The sequence below is a fragment of the Synchiropus splendidus genome, chromosome 1 (genome assembly GCF_027744825.2).
Source record: "Synchiropus splendidus isolate RoL2022-P1 chromosome 1, RoL_Sspl_1.0, whole genome shotgun sequence".
Classification (NCBI taxonomy): domain Eukaryota; kingdom Metazoa; phylum Chordata; class Actinopteri; order Syngnathiformes; family Callionymidae; genus Synchiropus; species Synchiropus splendidus.
In genome coordinates this window covers 50,203,053-50,219,662 of record NC_071334.1, presented here as the reverse complement: position 1 = coordinate 50,219,662, position 16,610 = coordinate 50,203,053, and the positions used below count along the sequence as shown (strand labels likewise).

At 44.3% G+C, this 16,610-nt stretch overlaps 2 protein-coding genes across 2 annotated transcripts in view; both read right to left on the bottom strand.

Annotated features, from left to right (window-relative positions):
- Positions 1-3,249: 3,249 nt before the first annotated feature.
- klhl41b (kelch-like family member 41b) lies at positions 3,250-8,257 on the bottom strand. The gene is made up of 6 exons (XM_053884364.1): positions 7,057-8,257; positions 6,223-6,380; positions 5,839-5,946; positions 4,644-4,829; positions 3,639-3,785; positions 3,250-3,571 (listed from the first exon to the last, which is right to left on the bottom strand). The coding sequence occupies exons 1-6, from the start codon at positions 8,149-8,151 to the stop codon at positions 3,460-3,462; spliced, it is 1,806 nt and encodes a 601-aa protein (XP_053740339.1). The 5' UTR covers positions 8,152-8,257; the 3' UTR covers positions 3,250-3,459.
- A 2,999-nt stretch (positions 8,258-11,256) lies between these two features.
- Positions 11,257-16,610, bottom strand: part of LOC128769274 (collagen alpha-1(XXVIII) chain-like) — a 34,645-nt gene continuing 29,291 nt past the window's right edge. The window contains exons 33-36 of the mRNA XM_053882850.1: positions 16,261-16,484; positions 15,974-16,184; positions 14,194-14,388; positions 11,257-11,512 (exon numbers count right to left, since the gene is read on the bottom strand). Of these exons, the coding sequence (XP_053738825.1) occupies positions 14,201-14,388; positions 15,974-16,184; positions 16,261-16,484 (623 nt within the window). The 3' untranslated portion in view covers positions 11,257-11,512; positions 14,194-14,200. The remainder of the gene's footprint in view (positions 11,513-14,193; positions 14,389-15,973; positions 16,185-16,260; positions 16,485-16,610) is intronic.

Here is a 16,610-nt window from a genome sequence, read left to right as displayed (position 1 = left end):
ATCATTTTATAGACAAATGATACTTTTTCAGTGGCGGCAGTGAGTTGGGGGGTGCGCGAAACATTTACTTCTTCCTGCAGGGGGCGCAACAGAAACTAATTGAGAAGCACTGGTCTAATGTCACAAGGCTGTATGTCTTGTCGCCGTCGTCAGGCAATTGCGGTAATTTATATTCCATTGGGGATAAATTTTGGTGGCGCAGCAGAGATATTTTTGTGCGCTGGGACCGTATCAATAGTGCGCAATTGCGCACGCACGCAGCTTAGAGGGAACATTGGATACATGCCTGCGCATCCTGCTGGAATACTTCTGAGTCAGTCTGAGTCAAAAAATAATCATCTCCAGAAGCTTTTCGTCGAATCAGGATGTGCCTGAGCGATTGCCAAACATTAATGGCCGAGTCATTCCTTCCTGGACGCTGCATACATGCAATCTGTTGATAAGATGAGAAACGAGGCTGAGATCCGTCAGAGGCAAGAAAGGAAATGGATGCATTCATTGGCTAAAATAGATTCTATCTCCAGCTGCACTGCGTCTCATACTCAATTGATTTTTTCATTTCCAACTTCTCTGACTTATTTACATGTTTAAACTGCGCGCGTCTCACTGCCGCATCATGAGGTTTGGCTCCGGGAGGGTTGGAGATCAACTGCTGTTGCTGAAGGTATCAACAATGCAGGAAGGTGGTCAGGAGAGCACCTTTCTCTTTACAGAGAGCATGAACCCTCACATGGGTAGTTGATCCAGACTGCTGAAGATTTCATCCAGACAAACATCAGAAAGTCTGAGAGCCCTCCGACTACATTGTGGAACTGCTGACCCCCTACGAGCCAGCATGGACCCTCGGGTGTCCCAAACTCCAGACTTAAACCTCGAGGTGAGAGAGCCACTCAGGAACAGTCTGCCAGAGGAGACTTCAGGAAAACACCCGTAGCTTTGCTTGTAAAGCACTTAATCGTCGTCATAGTGACCAGACACAAGACATCAATAGCTGCTACAAACCATCTTAAAGCAGCCGTCTCAAACAATTGGATGCAGTCACCCTGCACCTAGGTGTCCAATTTGGGCATGGGTACCTGCAGGGCACTCCCTCTTCATCAGATAGTATCTATGAGTATGTATGAGTCTGTAGGCACAAAATTCTCCATGGTTTGAAATATCTACATTGGAAATATGCATAAGCCCCAGCCATGGAAAATGCTCTATTTCCCCCAGGTGGTGAAATCTCATTCTCCCCAACCTCACCCAATGACCTGTGACTGGTCAGGAGGAAACCATGGAGTTTATAGAGAGTCCGAATGGGAACCAACCAACATATGAACGGAGGGGCAGTGAGCGTTTCGGCCCTGCAAAGCATGCTGGGCATGCTTATCACCACTGGTGGCACCTCCTGCACTTAAAAATGCTGTCATACGATGGTTATGAACCACAGCCTATTTTTAAAAAAAAGTAAGGGGTAGATTGAGGAGAGGACATTGGATCCTCAAAAGAAAGGTGCAGCACAGTGAAGCCTTTGGTCGCCATAGTGTGGATGTATTGAATGTAATGCTGTACCTTAAATACAGGAATGGAGATTTGAAGTGCCAGTCCCTCAGTGTCATGAGGACACTCAACCATAATTACATTATTATAGCAGTGCCTTGGAATGAGCTTAACAGTATGACCACTGGACGATGGAATCTATTGCATTCTCAGGTTTCCATAGCACCAGACACTTTGTCCAATGAGCGGGTCATTTGGGGTGGCTGTCGTTTTGATTTCAATTCAGCTCAGCGGTAAGTGATGTTTGGACCGGCGTGTCCATGAGACGCCCAGTTGTGAGGTCACAGCGAGCCTTGCAGCTCACCTGACCCTGTGTTCTCCAGGGCTGTGAATCTTCAGTGCTCTCACCATTCCATTACGATCATCCTGCCTAATGTGATATTGCGACGCATTACAACAGTTGAATAAGCAATAAACATGGAGCAGCCAACCTTTACGCACACTTGGGTGGTTGGGTGGGGTAACGTCCCTCCACTGACTGCATCGCGCAGGTTATAGTCGTTTTGATTTCTTCATTAGTTTTTGTTTAAATTTAGGTTTGGATTTTTGTCCTTCAAATTCACTTAGTTTCAGCCAGTTGTTAGAGTTGGATGACTAGTTTTAATTGATTTAAAATACTTTTTATTAGTTTTTTATTAGTTTAGTGGGTTTTCAATCAAGATTGGAGGTTGACCTGGGTCAAGAAAAAACACATTTTAAAAAATGCATGCAATAACTTCCACCATACCCTAATCTAATGAATAGTAATAATAATATATTACTTATTTTTCAGTCACTGTTCGTGATTGCTTTGCGGTCTTATAGAGCGCACCGGAATAGTAGCCTAAATTTTAGTCTAAATTTTAGAAGGAAAATAGATCTTGTTCATCCATAAGCCGCAGTGGTCTATAAACCGCGGGTACAGTGGTTCAGTCTGCACCGTAGAAAGGTCAGTGGTGCATCATGCTTAAAAATGCATGAGGAACTACTTTTGAAAACGTGCTCCAGCAAAGAGACTGACTCATGAAACAAACTGGGCAATGTTCTGAGCTGGAATCATCTACTCCTCCCATCTGTTATTGACATTAAAGCACCCAAATTACGCTGTTTTAACCCCCGCATTTGAATTTCTGACACCACAGCCGGTCTCAGCTGCTGCTTCTCATCTGCGCTCGTCCAGATCGGCCTTGTGAGCGGTGCTGTGGACATGCTGCTGAAAACAGTGCATTTTGAGCGCTTTAAGGTCAATAAAAGGCCTGTTGTTTCATAGCTTTGGTTTTGGCAGCATGATGCTCTTTAGCCTGTAAAAATCCATATATTTGCTGCGTTGTTGTATAAGACGCGGGGTTCAGACTGCGAGAAAAAAGGTAGCAACTTATAGTCCGGAAATTAAGGTATGTTCATTTATGTAACACTGAGTTAAATGACCATAATGAGTTTATAAAGATGCTGTTTTTTTGCTGTACTTTGAATACATTTTGAACAAGGCAGACATGCTGCCTGCAGAGATTCATATAGTTTTACAAGTCATTGAAGGCTTTCTTGTCCATTGCACTGCTTCAGTTGTTAAAATGTCTCTAGAAATGTGTGATATGCACAGCTGCCACCCTTAAGTGCAAGAAACTTTTTTTTCTTGTGATGCTGTCGTCTTCACTGCAGAGTTGAGAAAGTGAATGCAAGAAACTGCTGCACTTAGATAAACAATTCTGTCAGCTTCGCTGCTCAGAGTGTCTGACCACGATGAAAGCACTGAGGTTTGCAACCGAGCGTCAAAGGAGCGGAAGATTAAAAATGTTTATTTTACAAAAGAAAATTAGAAACTATGTAAGCAGCTTCCGAAATCTAAATGCGTGTGGGAGGACGACGCAGTCTTTAAAGGTTGTTTCTGGTGCAGAGATGAATTGAGGGAGTTGATTGTCAAAGCAGGTACAGCAGGGTCTACAACTTTGGCATCCTGGCAGCGTTGAGGCGCATGGAGACGCAGGAGGAGCCCGCGGCGTAGCGCATCTCTCTCAGCATGCCGCTCCACTGCTTCTTGTCACTTTCATACCTGAGAGCAGAGAGGAAAATCAGTCCTGGACCTCAGAAGGACAATAATATATGGCACTAAGACTTACTGCCACACGTCGGTGACCTCTGTTGGTGCCACCTCCTTGTTCTCCGTCTCCACCATGGTGAAGCCTCCAACAGCGTACAGGGCTCCCGCCGTGCTGACCAAATTGACAGAGCTCCTCTCTTGAGGAAACTCAGCAAAAGGCTCCCACCTGAGGAGATCCAGCAGGAGGAAAAGGTCACAGAAGAAGAGTTTGGGGTGCCAAAGCTGAACGTAAAAGGCTCGATATATGAGTATGAATTTTAACGGCATGCAACCAAGCATTCAATAAGCTTCTTCCTCCATAGAAAAGGTGCAGTTATACTGGATGAATCTCCCTTAAAAAGATGATGAATTCAACTTTCAACAACAAGTGATGTCATCACCAGCTCGGCAGTGGGTCAGAGCTCGCTTCAGGAGTGATACAGTCCATCTTACAGCTGCATCTACATCTGCGCCGTCTCACTGTTCCTTTTATTCTATTGCGATTTATTTATCGATTTACTTGTTTGCAAGTATATTTTTTTAGGTTATGATGTTGTCAGCGGGCATCTAATGGAATCCAAATGTATGTTTCTATTCTGTTGATTGCTTTGTTTATGTCTTTAATATTTAATATTTTGTTTAATATATTTTCTTTGCCTTCAATTTCCGCATTGTGGAAAGAATAAAAGGAGTCTAATCTAATGTGATCTGACCGTCTGAGAGCAAGGGAGGAACAGATTTTGCTGCTGGCTCAAACAACAACCAGGAAACCTCTTTCATGCAAAATGCAGCTCTTAATATTCCATCTGGGCGAGATGGGATCCAAATCATTTGCCAGTATTTGACATTTTCTCAGACTCTGATGCTGATGGAATCAGTTTTATATGAACCAATATCACAGTCCAACAATTCTGAATAATTCCTTCTGCAGCCAGCTGCAATCTCTCGGCTGATTGTAATGAAACACCATTTCCTGTCTCGCCACCTGCTTCTTTCTCTGTGACGCCATGCTTTTTAGAACTGGTAGATCCGGTGTGATTCTCACTTGTTGGTGGCAAAGTCGTAGATTTCGCAGGAAGCACTGAGCCCGTCCTCATTGACACCTCCTGCCACGATGATCTTGCCGTTGTGAACGGCGGCGGCGAACATGGACCTGGGCGTCTTCATGGCCGCCAGCTCCCTCCACTCAGCCTGCTTGTGGTTGTACACAAACATCTTGTTGAGAGCTTTGCTGCGGGGACAATAGGGGAGATCAACGACCTTGTCTGGAATTTACTGGCGTCATCGCAAGTGACAAACTGAAAAGCGAGCCAAGACTAGCTATTCTCAAACGCTTTTGACCCGCTTTACTCAGATGCTAAAGTACAATACTTTTGATTTAATAAAGGAAGGTTTTGCAGGAGGATCTTTATACGCTCATTGTCTTCATCCACATACAAGCCTCACGATCCTTTGTCTATTTCCTCTTTTGTTTCCTGTCAATAGTGACTTCTGCTATTGTCAAGTACTCTGCAGGGTCAAACTACATTTACACTGCTGGGTTTGCTACAGTATATGAAGTTCATATGTTATGTTATGCTGTGCATTAAACTAGTACATTAGTATATTAAATCAGGTCAGGACATTTGATATATAAAATTAATATTAATTGATATATAGTTTTATCTGTCGTTCAAGAGCTTGAATAAAAAAAAAATACTAAAAGTAATGACTAATTTCACTGTGTATTATGTATTATTCCTAATTTAAATTAGTAAATTAGTTAATATATCATTCAATTATATATATATATATATATATATATATATATATATATATATATATATATATATATATATATATATATATATATATAGAGAGAGAGAGAGAGAGAGAGAGAGAGTTAAATAAAAAATACATAAAATTAAATACACATAATAAAATAAATAAAAAACAAACTAGTGCTAACTAATTTCACTTATACACACAAAAATACACAGCAATCTGGCTCCAGCTTTTGTTTCAGAACTTCATTTTCAATGCGAGGGTTGTCTAGTTCACATTTCCATGTGGTTGTTTGTAGTATTAACATACCACATTCTTGTTTCTGAAAGAAACTGCGCGGTTGAACACAAGGCAACTGTGCCGCTGACGATGGCTGTTTTCAGAACAACATTCACGGCAGGACCCGTAGTGAATATCTTGGGATGCTGCCCTGCAGTCTTGCTGATGGAGCACAACAGCTGCACACACGTACTTACTTGTCATCTGTCTTTCCTCCAATGCAGTAGATGAGGCCCTTGTGGGAGACCACAGCATGTCCATGGATCTTAAGAGGAAGCTTTTTGGTCTCGCTCCACTTCAACTTCCTAGAAAGCAAAGGGAAAATACAATTGATCATTTATTTCTCAGCCCTCTTTGATAGTTGGTTTGTTGATAGATTAGATGCCAGTATCAGTCCCACAGCGGGAAAATTCAATAAAATAAAATTTATATTAATAACGTTTTCTGATTCTGATTTATGCATCACTTTGGCGAGAAAAAAGAATAGTACATCAGTGACCGTGTTCTCGATATTTATAAATATTATATGGAAAACGAATGAAGAGGAGAGCAACAGGAGTAAATATGTGGGTGTGACTGACTCGGTATCGAAGCACATGACGGTGTCCAGTGACTCGTTGGTCTGCAGGTCCTTTCCAGCAACCGCAAACAGGAGGTTTTCACTCTCCCCGATGTTGAAGAGGCATCTTGGAGACGGCATGGGAGGCAAGGCAATCCAGTCAGAGGTAAGAGGGTCCAACTGGAAAAATACAAATGTACATGTGAGTGTCAGACCTGAACATAGTGATTCTTGTTCACTTCGATGAATCAGATGACAAACTTTAGACTTTGCTGAGTTCCTGGGTCAAGTAAGACAAGAAAACATTTCCAAATAGACACTTCAGCCAGCACTGGTCGTGGGATCCTGGTATTTTCTGATGCCAGAGTGGAGAGAGAATCTCATACATACCTGGCCTTGGTGACTCGCCATATCTTGGGTAAGGAATTGTCAGTGAACGTTGGAAAACTGAGATGTTGAAACTGTATTGTTTTCTTCTCCAGGTTGCACTTTTTAGCAGGTAGTACTTGTTGTTATTGCATCCATGCGTAGCGACAATACAGATGAAGGGAATCATAGAAAGACAGAGGACTGGTCTGTTTCAGGCTGTATGTAACATTTTAAAGATGGTGACATTGCCATAAAAGGCTTGGTAAAAGTCCTGCTGTAGACAGACAGTACTTTGCTGAAGTTCCATTTTGCTCTTTAGAGGCCAGGAAGTGCTGGTCCGCAATTCTTGGAGAAGGTTAACCGATGCTGTAGCTCAGAGCATTATTTCCCATCATATATTGCTCAATTTATCCCTTCTTGATATCACATAAAAGCTCAAACAAACCCAAGTCTGAGCTCAGGAAATTAAAAGACAAACCCTTCTCACCTGATAGAAGTAGCACTGCAGCGGCGTGTCTTTGTTCTCCTCGTCCACAAAGAGTCCTCCGATGATGTAGAGCTGGTTTTTCTGGGACGCCATGCTGACATGGTTCCGTGGCACTTGCTCAGACATGGCGGCCAGGAAGCACTCGTTCTCGTTGGCGTCATAAGCCACCGCTGCCGTGTCATTGATCATCAGGATAAAGTCGCGCGTGTACATGCCATGTCTGCGGTTGTCATTCAGGCAGCCGGGGAATAAGCCGTCTCCTTCCTTGTCCTCCTCGCCCTCCTTTTTTGGAGGTTTCTCTGGCAGCTTGCCCTTGAAGGCGTCCCTGACAACTTGGATGGTCTTTTGAAGCTCTGGATCCGACTTGATGATGTCATCGGTCTCCACTCGTTCCTTGAAGTACTTCTCTGGCAGCAGGCGGAAGCGGACGCAGTCAAACGCATCCTTCAGGAGCTTGATGCGCTTGTCCTTGTCGTAGCGAACCCATTTCATGACCGCCTCAAACACCAGCTCCTCCTTCTCCACGTTGAGGGAGTCCCCTCCGATGATGGCGAACAGCTCATGGGCCGCGAGCTTGAGGAACTCCTCGTCTTTGTGGAGCAGCTCAAAGCGGTCTGCGATGAAGTTTCGGCCAGCCACTGCCAGCCTGGGACAGTTAAGGACCAGGCCTAGCCTGAAGATGGCCATGCAGTTGGATGCGGAGAGCCTCTTCTGAAGATAGTTGACACAGACGGTGAAGACTGATGGGATCTGGAACCTATTAGCCACCGCTATGATGTCTTGCACATTGTCGTCAGTCAGGTCGATCTCAGCGGAGTAGAGATACTGCACGATCATGTCCAGGATGGATGGGTTGACGTCCTCCAGGACCACCTCTTTGGTGTTCTCCACCTCCTTCCCATCTTCAGTGAAGAAGATCTCTCTGAAGTAGGGACTGCAGGCCGCCATGATCAGCCGATGGCAGGGGAAGCTGCGGTCGCCCACTTTCAGAGTGCAGTCCACAAACTTGTTCTCATTCAGCAGCTCCTTCAGTCCGTCCTGGAGCAGTGTGCTCTGAAACAGGCGCAGCTCCTCCTTGATGGCGTTTGGGTCCATTGTATCAGGAGGGGAAACAGAAGGTAGAAGAAGAGGGGTCAAGTGAGAGGAAGCAGTGGTGGGCCACAGGTCCTGTGGGCAGTGGGTCCTGAACGGAAAAGGCAGGGCAAAGGAAAGACTGCCAGTGTGAAGACTGCAATTTAATCCTGTCCCTGTCTAAATATAGAGACGCTGCCCCCCTCCTGTTCAAACGGCACAGGAATCTGACTGGACCGAATCACAGAGCTGCTCGACAGCTGCTGACACAGACTGAAAGAAGCAACTGGCTGGTGGGGATTGGTCTGCCACCGTGATTCAGCTCCGGGAGTATCCGGTTACAGAGGGGACAATGCTGTCAAAACCCACAAATAGAACCAAGCATATTACGAAAAAGGGTATTTACTATCATCACTGCTGGAAGCTTAAAAAATAATGTTGTATGATTCGGACAAATGGAGCTTTTAGCTGGGGTCCTTGGACCCTGGCTTCATCTCTAACTTCTGTTTCCTGCTAGGTTATAAAGGCTGAGAAAAAGAGATTTTGTGGGTGGAATTGTTGTGTCCCTGACCACCCCAAAATAAGATCTGGTGCCTGCACCAGGATCCAAACATTTCAATTATTAAGCACAATGATAGGAGTCTATAAAAGATCTAGCACCAAATCTTCATTCATGAGAAGTGGTGAACATAATACTTGCAGCAGCAACTGTCATCGCTCTACCATGTGTATTTATTTGCCCTTACTCTGTATCGTGGAAAGAGAATGGGACGTCAGATCCAATCTCTGACAACATTATATCATGACCATTGTGTTTAAAATGGAGCAGCAGCAGCAGCTGCAGTGAAACAGGTGAGAGCGACAGGCAGCGCACACACACGCACACGCGCAGTTCAGCAGGCCACTGGTGGATGAGCTGCTCAGCAGTGTTCCTTCTTCTTCAACTCACTTTTGAACTGAACATGACAATTAGTTTGCTGCTGAAATACTGCCGCCTTTGATGAGTTTCACAAAACTATTGACTGTGTTAACCTGACTTTATGTGTCACCCTCAAGCACGCGAATGACATTCAGTCATTTTTGATGAAGCCATGAATCATGAAGAAGACTTCTTCCTCAAGTAGGTGCAAGTTGTCAGTTGCTTAAACTTGATCCGTCCGTATCACTGCCGTCATGAAATTCACACAGGATCTTGCATAAATAAAACACCACAAAGTGTCAACATTGCAGAAGCAAATTGCGGTAATAATGTAAAAAAAACCCCACTTAATTTTAAGAATTTATTTTCGTAAACCATGCCTGGGTTTTCACTCAAGTGACTGGCCGTCTTCGTAGATTTACTTGAGGAACGTCCCTGGACGAGAGCAATCCTCCCACCACTTTGCTTTGAATGGATGCGACTGAATAAGCTTCAATGAGCTTAGAAGGGAAAAAAAAACACAATATTTTCATTTTCTTACTATGATTGATCAAAATGAAGATTAGAAAGCTCAATTCAAAGTGTTTGCCGCAGATGGCAGTGCTGGGTAGATATGGTATCATGAAACAGTATTGCAGGGTTGATGAAACAGTGTCCGACCACCACTGCGTGAAAAGGAGCATTTACCGGGTGTTATGGGTTTATTGCGGTTATATTTGCTGAGTTGCAACAAGGGGTTGAACTCAACCTAAAACAGAAGACTCCCAGAGTTGGTGTTACCTTGTCTTCCATATGCCAATGTTTGTCACTGTGAGGCCGAGTAGCGGCGCCCCCTCCACACGTGGCCCTTTTCCAAGGAGTACCAGAGTTCTCTCATCATTAAGAAGCATGGAAAAACATTTTATATAAGATTATATAGTTCAGGGATTATGGTTGTGCCTGAGGTGGAGTGTACGCGCAGTTTTTGAATACCAGCACTTTACTTGAGAGGACACTTAAAAGTGTGCCTCCTCGACATATGTTGTTAAAATGTGGTTTATTCCAATTCTGCGCAGAGTTCAGTCACACACCACCGTATTCAATGATCAACAGCAATTCTTCAGCAAGGACGCTGCAGCAAGCCATGGTTGAGGATTTCATGGTAACTGGGGTTCCACACTGTGCGCTCTGTCTCGAAAGTGTGTTCGGCTCAAAAGTCTGAAATGCGAACAAAAGCGAGTCGGGTTTTGGCCGCGAACTTGATCCCGGCTGGAGAGCTGCACCTTGTCTCAGGAAACTCTCCACAGTGGGTGAGCTTCTCGCCTCAGGCGAGTCGGCGCTAGATGCCGGAAACTACGTGCACAGCGCGACTACGCACAAACATGATAGATGCTGGGCAGTAAAGGGTCTGATTGCTCTTGGTATAGTCACTGTTTTTACTGCTGTGATCTTGCAGCTGACTGCATAAGGACAGCGAGGAGGAAACCTTCTCGATCATCGGTAATTTCTCTCACTGTGTTCAACGTGTTGTGAGAGCAGCGTGGATCAGTCATGTCGCTCAGTTACACAGCTTGTTTCCACTATTTTCTCGTAAAACAAACATGACAACACTCTTCCTTGTTTAGTTTTGGCTGTGAAACGCCACATTTTGTCACAGCCCCCCCCGAGACAGAACCCATAGTGTGAAACCCGCTAAGTGCTCTTTGGCAGTTGAATTGGCACCGCTTCATTGGTTGCATACCTTTATTTTGAAACAGCACTTTTACTTCCTTTAAACAGGAAGTACACAACTCAGACTTGACAAGGCGCTGTACTCGTAGCGTTTTTCAGGTTGATATTAACACAAATGTCAAATGGCAGCCATGCGAATGCAGTCTCTCCATGGCTTGGATTAGTCTGCATGGTAACTGACCCCAACCTTCGAGCCCAAGGTGTGGACTTTTCACACCTCCGACCCTTGACTGGGGAAATGAACTCCTTCAGAAGAAGCCTGTCAGAAACTAGGGGCTGCTTCTTAACACATGCCTCAGCAACTTTTCATCAAAAGCAACATCAAATGAAAAATTCTAATCGCAGTTTTTAATTTGTTTGGTTTATTAAAAATGTTGGTTTGCATATAAGGTGTGTATACAGTCAGCACAATGGCGTCTTACTGAACACGATCCTGTACATAGTTCCATTCAAGAGGCGCATCCTCAGTCGGTTAATATACACAAGAACAATATAAGGGATGAAAGGCTTCAGTGGTTACACAGGCGAAGACTTTGGACGTCACATCAACAGGTTCCTGAAATGTGTCAGTAGTGTCGCTCATACAGTCTATCCATGTGTCTGAGTGTGCGCATGCACACGTGGACATTTGCTGATGACGAAGGAGCACGTCCCATGTTTGAGTGTGAGAGGGCAGGTGGAGCGCTCATCTGTATTCCTGAGTTGCAGTGGTACCATTAACCCAGCAAAAGATTTGGCTGGTTTTCACTTAGTCTTCTGAAAGAACAGAATGAAAAATGATTCACACAGGCATCTTAAACTGTTGCTGTGCAATATGGAACTTGAAGTGTTTTAACTGACACATATAATAATAATAAAGAAATGATGTTGTGGGTCAGACGTGTCCTGCAGTTGACTAGAATGGGATTCCAAGTCAGTCAGCTATTAAATTATTATTATTATTATTATTATTATTATTATTATGAAACTGAAACTGATCTTTTTGACTTAAAATTACACTGGAACCACAAGCTGTAATGATCTTGCGACTAAGAGAGTCAGACTAAAGATCTGGACAAACCCATGGAAGAATTCAGAGAATCCACGACAACTTACCAATGTCATAGACAACGTTGCTACCCAGAAAGCTACCCAGCTGCAGAGGACCCATTCTGTGCACTGGAGCTGAGAAAATCCACTCCTACTAAATCCATGTTTACGGAGAGCCGGTGCCGCAGGTCATAACTGGCCTGGCTTATATTGTCACATGGTCCTTAGGTGGCGACCTGTACACTGAGCATGTCAAAGGTTGCCAGTGTCTCCGAGCGATTATTGCAAACTATTTACAATACGGTAACACTTTATCAATAGAATAACTATTATACATGTAAGTAGTTTATTTATGGTAATAAATGTTTCCTAATCTAAAGCGTGACCTACAAAACATATTGTTATCGGTAGTCAAAAGCTGGAGCTGATAGTGGCCGTTTGGTGGAAATTCAGTTGGAACCTGTGTTCTACTTTTGCTCTACAGCTGTCTCTGGTGAGACTGGCCCAGATGGAGGCGCCAAGTAAACAAGCACCGTATCCGCAATGAAAAGCTGTAGGATTCAGTCAGAGTCAGCCCCATGTAAGCAGTTTCTAAGTCATCAGGATCATGCTCTATGTTGAAGAAATTTCTTCCTCAAAAATAATCTCATGACCAAGACGTTACGAGAGCAAAGCACAATGTAACATCACACTGCGTTTGCTCCGCCTCTAGATGAATTTACCCCGCCCATCTCCTTATTAGGTTGAGCCGTGCGGATGGGTGTTTGGGTCAGATCAGGCAGCTGAAATGATTCCTGAAATTCTCCCAGCAATATCTTACCATCATAGGGTTGGTGACGCCACATCAACAGTGCCACTGCCAGATTTCATGGATTTCATGCTCCAGGATCTGAACCCTGATGTCTGCCAGAGTCTGTCTAATGTGGATACATGACTTTGCCTGGCAGGATTTGGTCTTGACTGGACCTGTCTGTAGTTTCCGGATGCAGGGAAACTATTTAGGATGATTGTGTTTTGTTATCGCAATTGAGGACACACTGTGGAAGAACGATGTCGCAATTTTGTGCTAAAGTTCTTCAAGTCAGGAGTAAATGAGTAACTCAATCAGCCTGAGTGTCTTCTCAAGACGACGCCCGATATAAAGCTGTAGATTTTCACTGACTGCGACTGTCTCGCGGTGAGAAATCTGTGAAGTTGGCATGTGGTGCAGTGTCATCAGGCAGTTCTGCACCGCTTGTCATCCTCAAGTTCAAATCACTAATCTAGCAAAATTGGCAAAATATCTCCGCAGTTCAACCTTGCCAGAACTTAAGCCCAGAAAAAAAAAGTTTTTTAGATGGTCACTGCTTTAACACTACTATTACCAGTAGTAGTAGTAATAATAATAATAGTAATAATAATAATAATAATAAAAATAATAATGATAATAATAATAAGCAGAGCAATGCAAATCTGCTGAATTAAAAATCCTTTTTTTTAACTAAATTAAATTAAACTACCATAAATACTGTACTATAGAGAGCACCGGAATATTAGTCCCACCCACTAAATTTAAGAAGGAAAATAGATCTTGTTCATCCATAAGCTGCACCGGTCTACAAGCCGCGGGTGCAGTGGTGCTGTCTGCACCGTAGAAAGGTCAGTGGTGCACCAGTCTCAAAAATGCATGAGGATCACTTCTAAACTAGTTTGGAGAACGGGCTCCAGCATGGAGACTGACTCATGAAGAAACTGGGCAATGTTCTGAACTGGAATAATCAAATCCTCACATCTTTTATTGACATTAAAGCGCTTCTTGACTCCTCTCCTCCAGGATATCGGCTCTGTTGGCGGAGCTGTGGACACGCGGCTGTAAACAGTGCATTTTGAGCTCTTTAATGTCAATAAAACGCCTGAGATTTCATCGGTTTGATGTGATGAGGCTCAATATTTTGGCAGCATGCCACTCTTTAGCCTGTAAAAATCCATATACATCCCTTATACACATACAACAAAAACTAGAGTTCATATAAGGCCACTGGGCTCGCTGCTCCAGCTATTCTTTGACAAACTGCTGGTTTTCATCTCTCATTTCTATGTCCTCTCTGCTCTCTCCTTCTGTTTCCCATCCTCTCAGCCGTCCTCCACTGCGGCACACTCTTCCCAGGCATTCACTGAATTCTCTGAAAATGAGGTTGAACCTGTCAAATATAACAGACTGGCTTCACAATTAATTTGGACTACTTGCTGGTGCGAGACAGGTTCACTTATCATAACTTATGTGTGGAGCTCGGAAGGCGGCAGAGGGCTTTGAGCGTTTGAAGTGGGCTTTTTCAAATTAATACCTTAGCACCCTATTCATTGGGGTGTTTTCTATCACCTTATGACATCAGCATCTTGTTATGGAGCAGCTGTGAGGGTGTCAGTACCTGTGCTTCAAGTGATTACACACGTCCTCTTGCACTCCTCCTCTGTGTCATATCTGTTCGCGTTACCGTCGCAGCCACCGTACCAGAACTGGGCGCAAGCGTTGGCCTGTTTGTCGTAATACCAGCGGATGCTGTAATCTCGGCACGTGCCTTGATCCAGAACCAAGTTGCAGCGAGGGTCCAAAGGCACAGTCTCTGCAGGAACATGTCGCACAGAAGAGAGGGAAAGAAAGGTTGAGATCACAGACAGTGATTCACTAGCTAGCTCCTGCTAATAAGCTGGAAGTGGAGGTCAACATCTGTTTCTTCGTCTCACTCTCCACGAGTAGCAGATTTCACAACCTCATCCACGCGACGTCAAAAATAATTGGCCGTCCTGCTTCTCATTGACATGGCCTCATTACCCTGCCTGTCGGTTGTAAGGGTCCAATCAAGAGCCCAAAGGCAGAGCCCAACGGAGCCACTCACGCAACCGTCCTGGAGGATTTGCTCCACAGTGCTGCGTCCCAGTTGTCAGGGGGATACTGCAGTAAAGTCAGGGGCCTCTGTAATATTTTACATTTTAATAAAAATCTAAGAAAAAATGTATAGAAAAATAAATAAATAAATAGAAAAGCAACTTACTTCTGTGCATATAGAAAACTCAATTGAGATTTGAGGGGGTCTCGGTGCACTAGCTCTGACTGCCCCCTCACTGCACCTGCCCGCAAATTTGTTGTCCAAATGCAAACCCAATGTCATGTTCTGTGTCTGTGCTTTTATTTTGTTGTGCCCCCGGCTGTTGTTTTTTTGTTTCCATCCCACAGTGCACACAAATGGGACCAATTCCCCTACTCAACCTTCCCATCTTCAGCTCCCTGGTTCCAGTTTGCTGCGCCAGATGGTTGCTTCACTTCTTCCGGTAAAGTTCTCCCTCTCGTGCTATTGTTCCCACGTTGTTTGGATAATATTTGGATCATGTGTGCGTGCTAGCTTTCTGCCGCCTTCTTGGTTAATTCTTCGTATTGAGTTTTTTTTCTCTTGTGCTGTATAGCTGTGTTCCTCGGGTGAGTGTTTGTTTGCTCACATTTTGCTTTCCCTGGTTCTCTTCTCCCTTGTGTGTGTGTGTACTTCCACCACCGAGCGCTTGCTGTTCTTTGGGCCTAGTGAGATTTACAGTGTGTTTTTGTTCTCCCCGTTCTCTAGGCTTGACTTGGATTTGCCTATTTTCGGTTTTCCCTACATGTTTGTCTCCTCACGGCGGGTGTAGGTGGTGACACCCTTGTTTCATTGACTATTGCTTGTGTTTATTATTCATCTGTTCTGGGGCACCTCATTCCTCTTTACGTCTAAATTTAAATGTGTCTTCAATTCAAAAATACGACTCACTCATGAAGCTCTTTCCACCTGTTAGCCATTATATATACGACTGCTGAGTGGAATCTTGTTTCGGTGACAGCCATAGACGTAATAAACGAGACTTTTCTCTCAGACTCAGCATGAGCGATGTCGAGTAGTCGCTCCCCTCTCCTGCCGTGCCGAGCTACAGAGGAGAGGAGCTGGTGTGAGCTAAACCAGCCCTTCCTTCTTTTGCAGGAACAAAGGAGCAGTGTCAGCAGGGATTTGTAGTGTTGTTGTAAAAGCTAACCTGGTGATAGATGGCTCCTATACGGAGGCTATTCTATTCAATTATCCATTGTTTTATTATTAATTCTAAACAAGAGGTCAGAAACCCAGACCCAACCCAGAAGGCTGAATTAGATTGTCCAACTCAAATAAGAACCCAATGTTTTGCCGTCACCTTTAGGCAGAGGTGGCCTCACAGGAACAGTCTGTACTTTTGAAATCAATGTTATATTCGTTGATGAGGACGATGAGGTGGAGACACGCCCGCCCGAGGACGAGCTCCTGTCAGAGGTAGGTGTGAGGTCATCTGTGTAGCGGTTAAACGTGTCCCCACGCTCGCTTCCTCGGCTCACTGTCTCTCTGTAGTCCAGCTGCCCTCCACCCACCTGTAATTACAAATCCAAATGTTGCGTGTTTCGATGAAAAATATGTTTTGAGGAGCTCATATTTTATGTTTCGTACTTGTCCAGTGGTGACCCGAGTGCTGGTGCTGCTCACTCCAGTCTGTCCAACATTGAGTTTTTCCTGCTCGGTCAGAGGACGGTAGTCGTAACCGCCGGTCGCGTAGTTGCCGCTGACACCGTTCCTGTTGCTGCTGTGACCGTTGTAGTTGTTTGATCCCTTGTTGTATATCAGTGCCCCATTCTCGTCCTCACAGAACTGACTCACCAACTTGGACTCAAGGGCTGCAGAGGAGAGAAATAATTCAGTCAGAGAGCGTTCATATGAAGAGGAAGCATGTCCACCATCATACGTCAATGTTTGTTTTTTGTTCTGTTAGACTGAATGTTCAGTTGTTTATTTCCTGTCTT

What these genes read in the sequence shown, in the direction of transcription:
- klhl41b (XM_053884364.1), bottom strand. Translation starts at nt 8,151, where the DNA reads ATGGACCCAAACGCCATCAAGGAGGAGCTGCGCCTGTTTCAGAGCACA. An exon ending in GTCATGTGCTTCGATACCGA is followed by an intron (nt 5,947 to 6,222) that starts GTCAGTCACACC and finishes TTTGCTTTCTAG; the next exon opens with GAAGTTGAAGTGGAGCGAGA. An exon ending in TACGACTTTGCCACCAACAA is followed by an intron (nt 3,786 to 4,643) that starts GTGAGAATCACA and finishes GGATCTCCTCAG; the next exon opens with GTGGGAGCCTTTTGCTGAGT.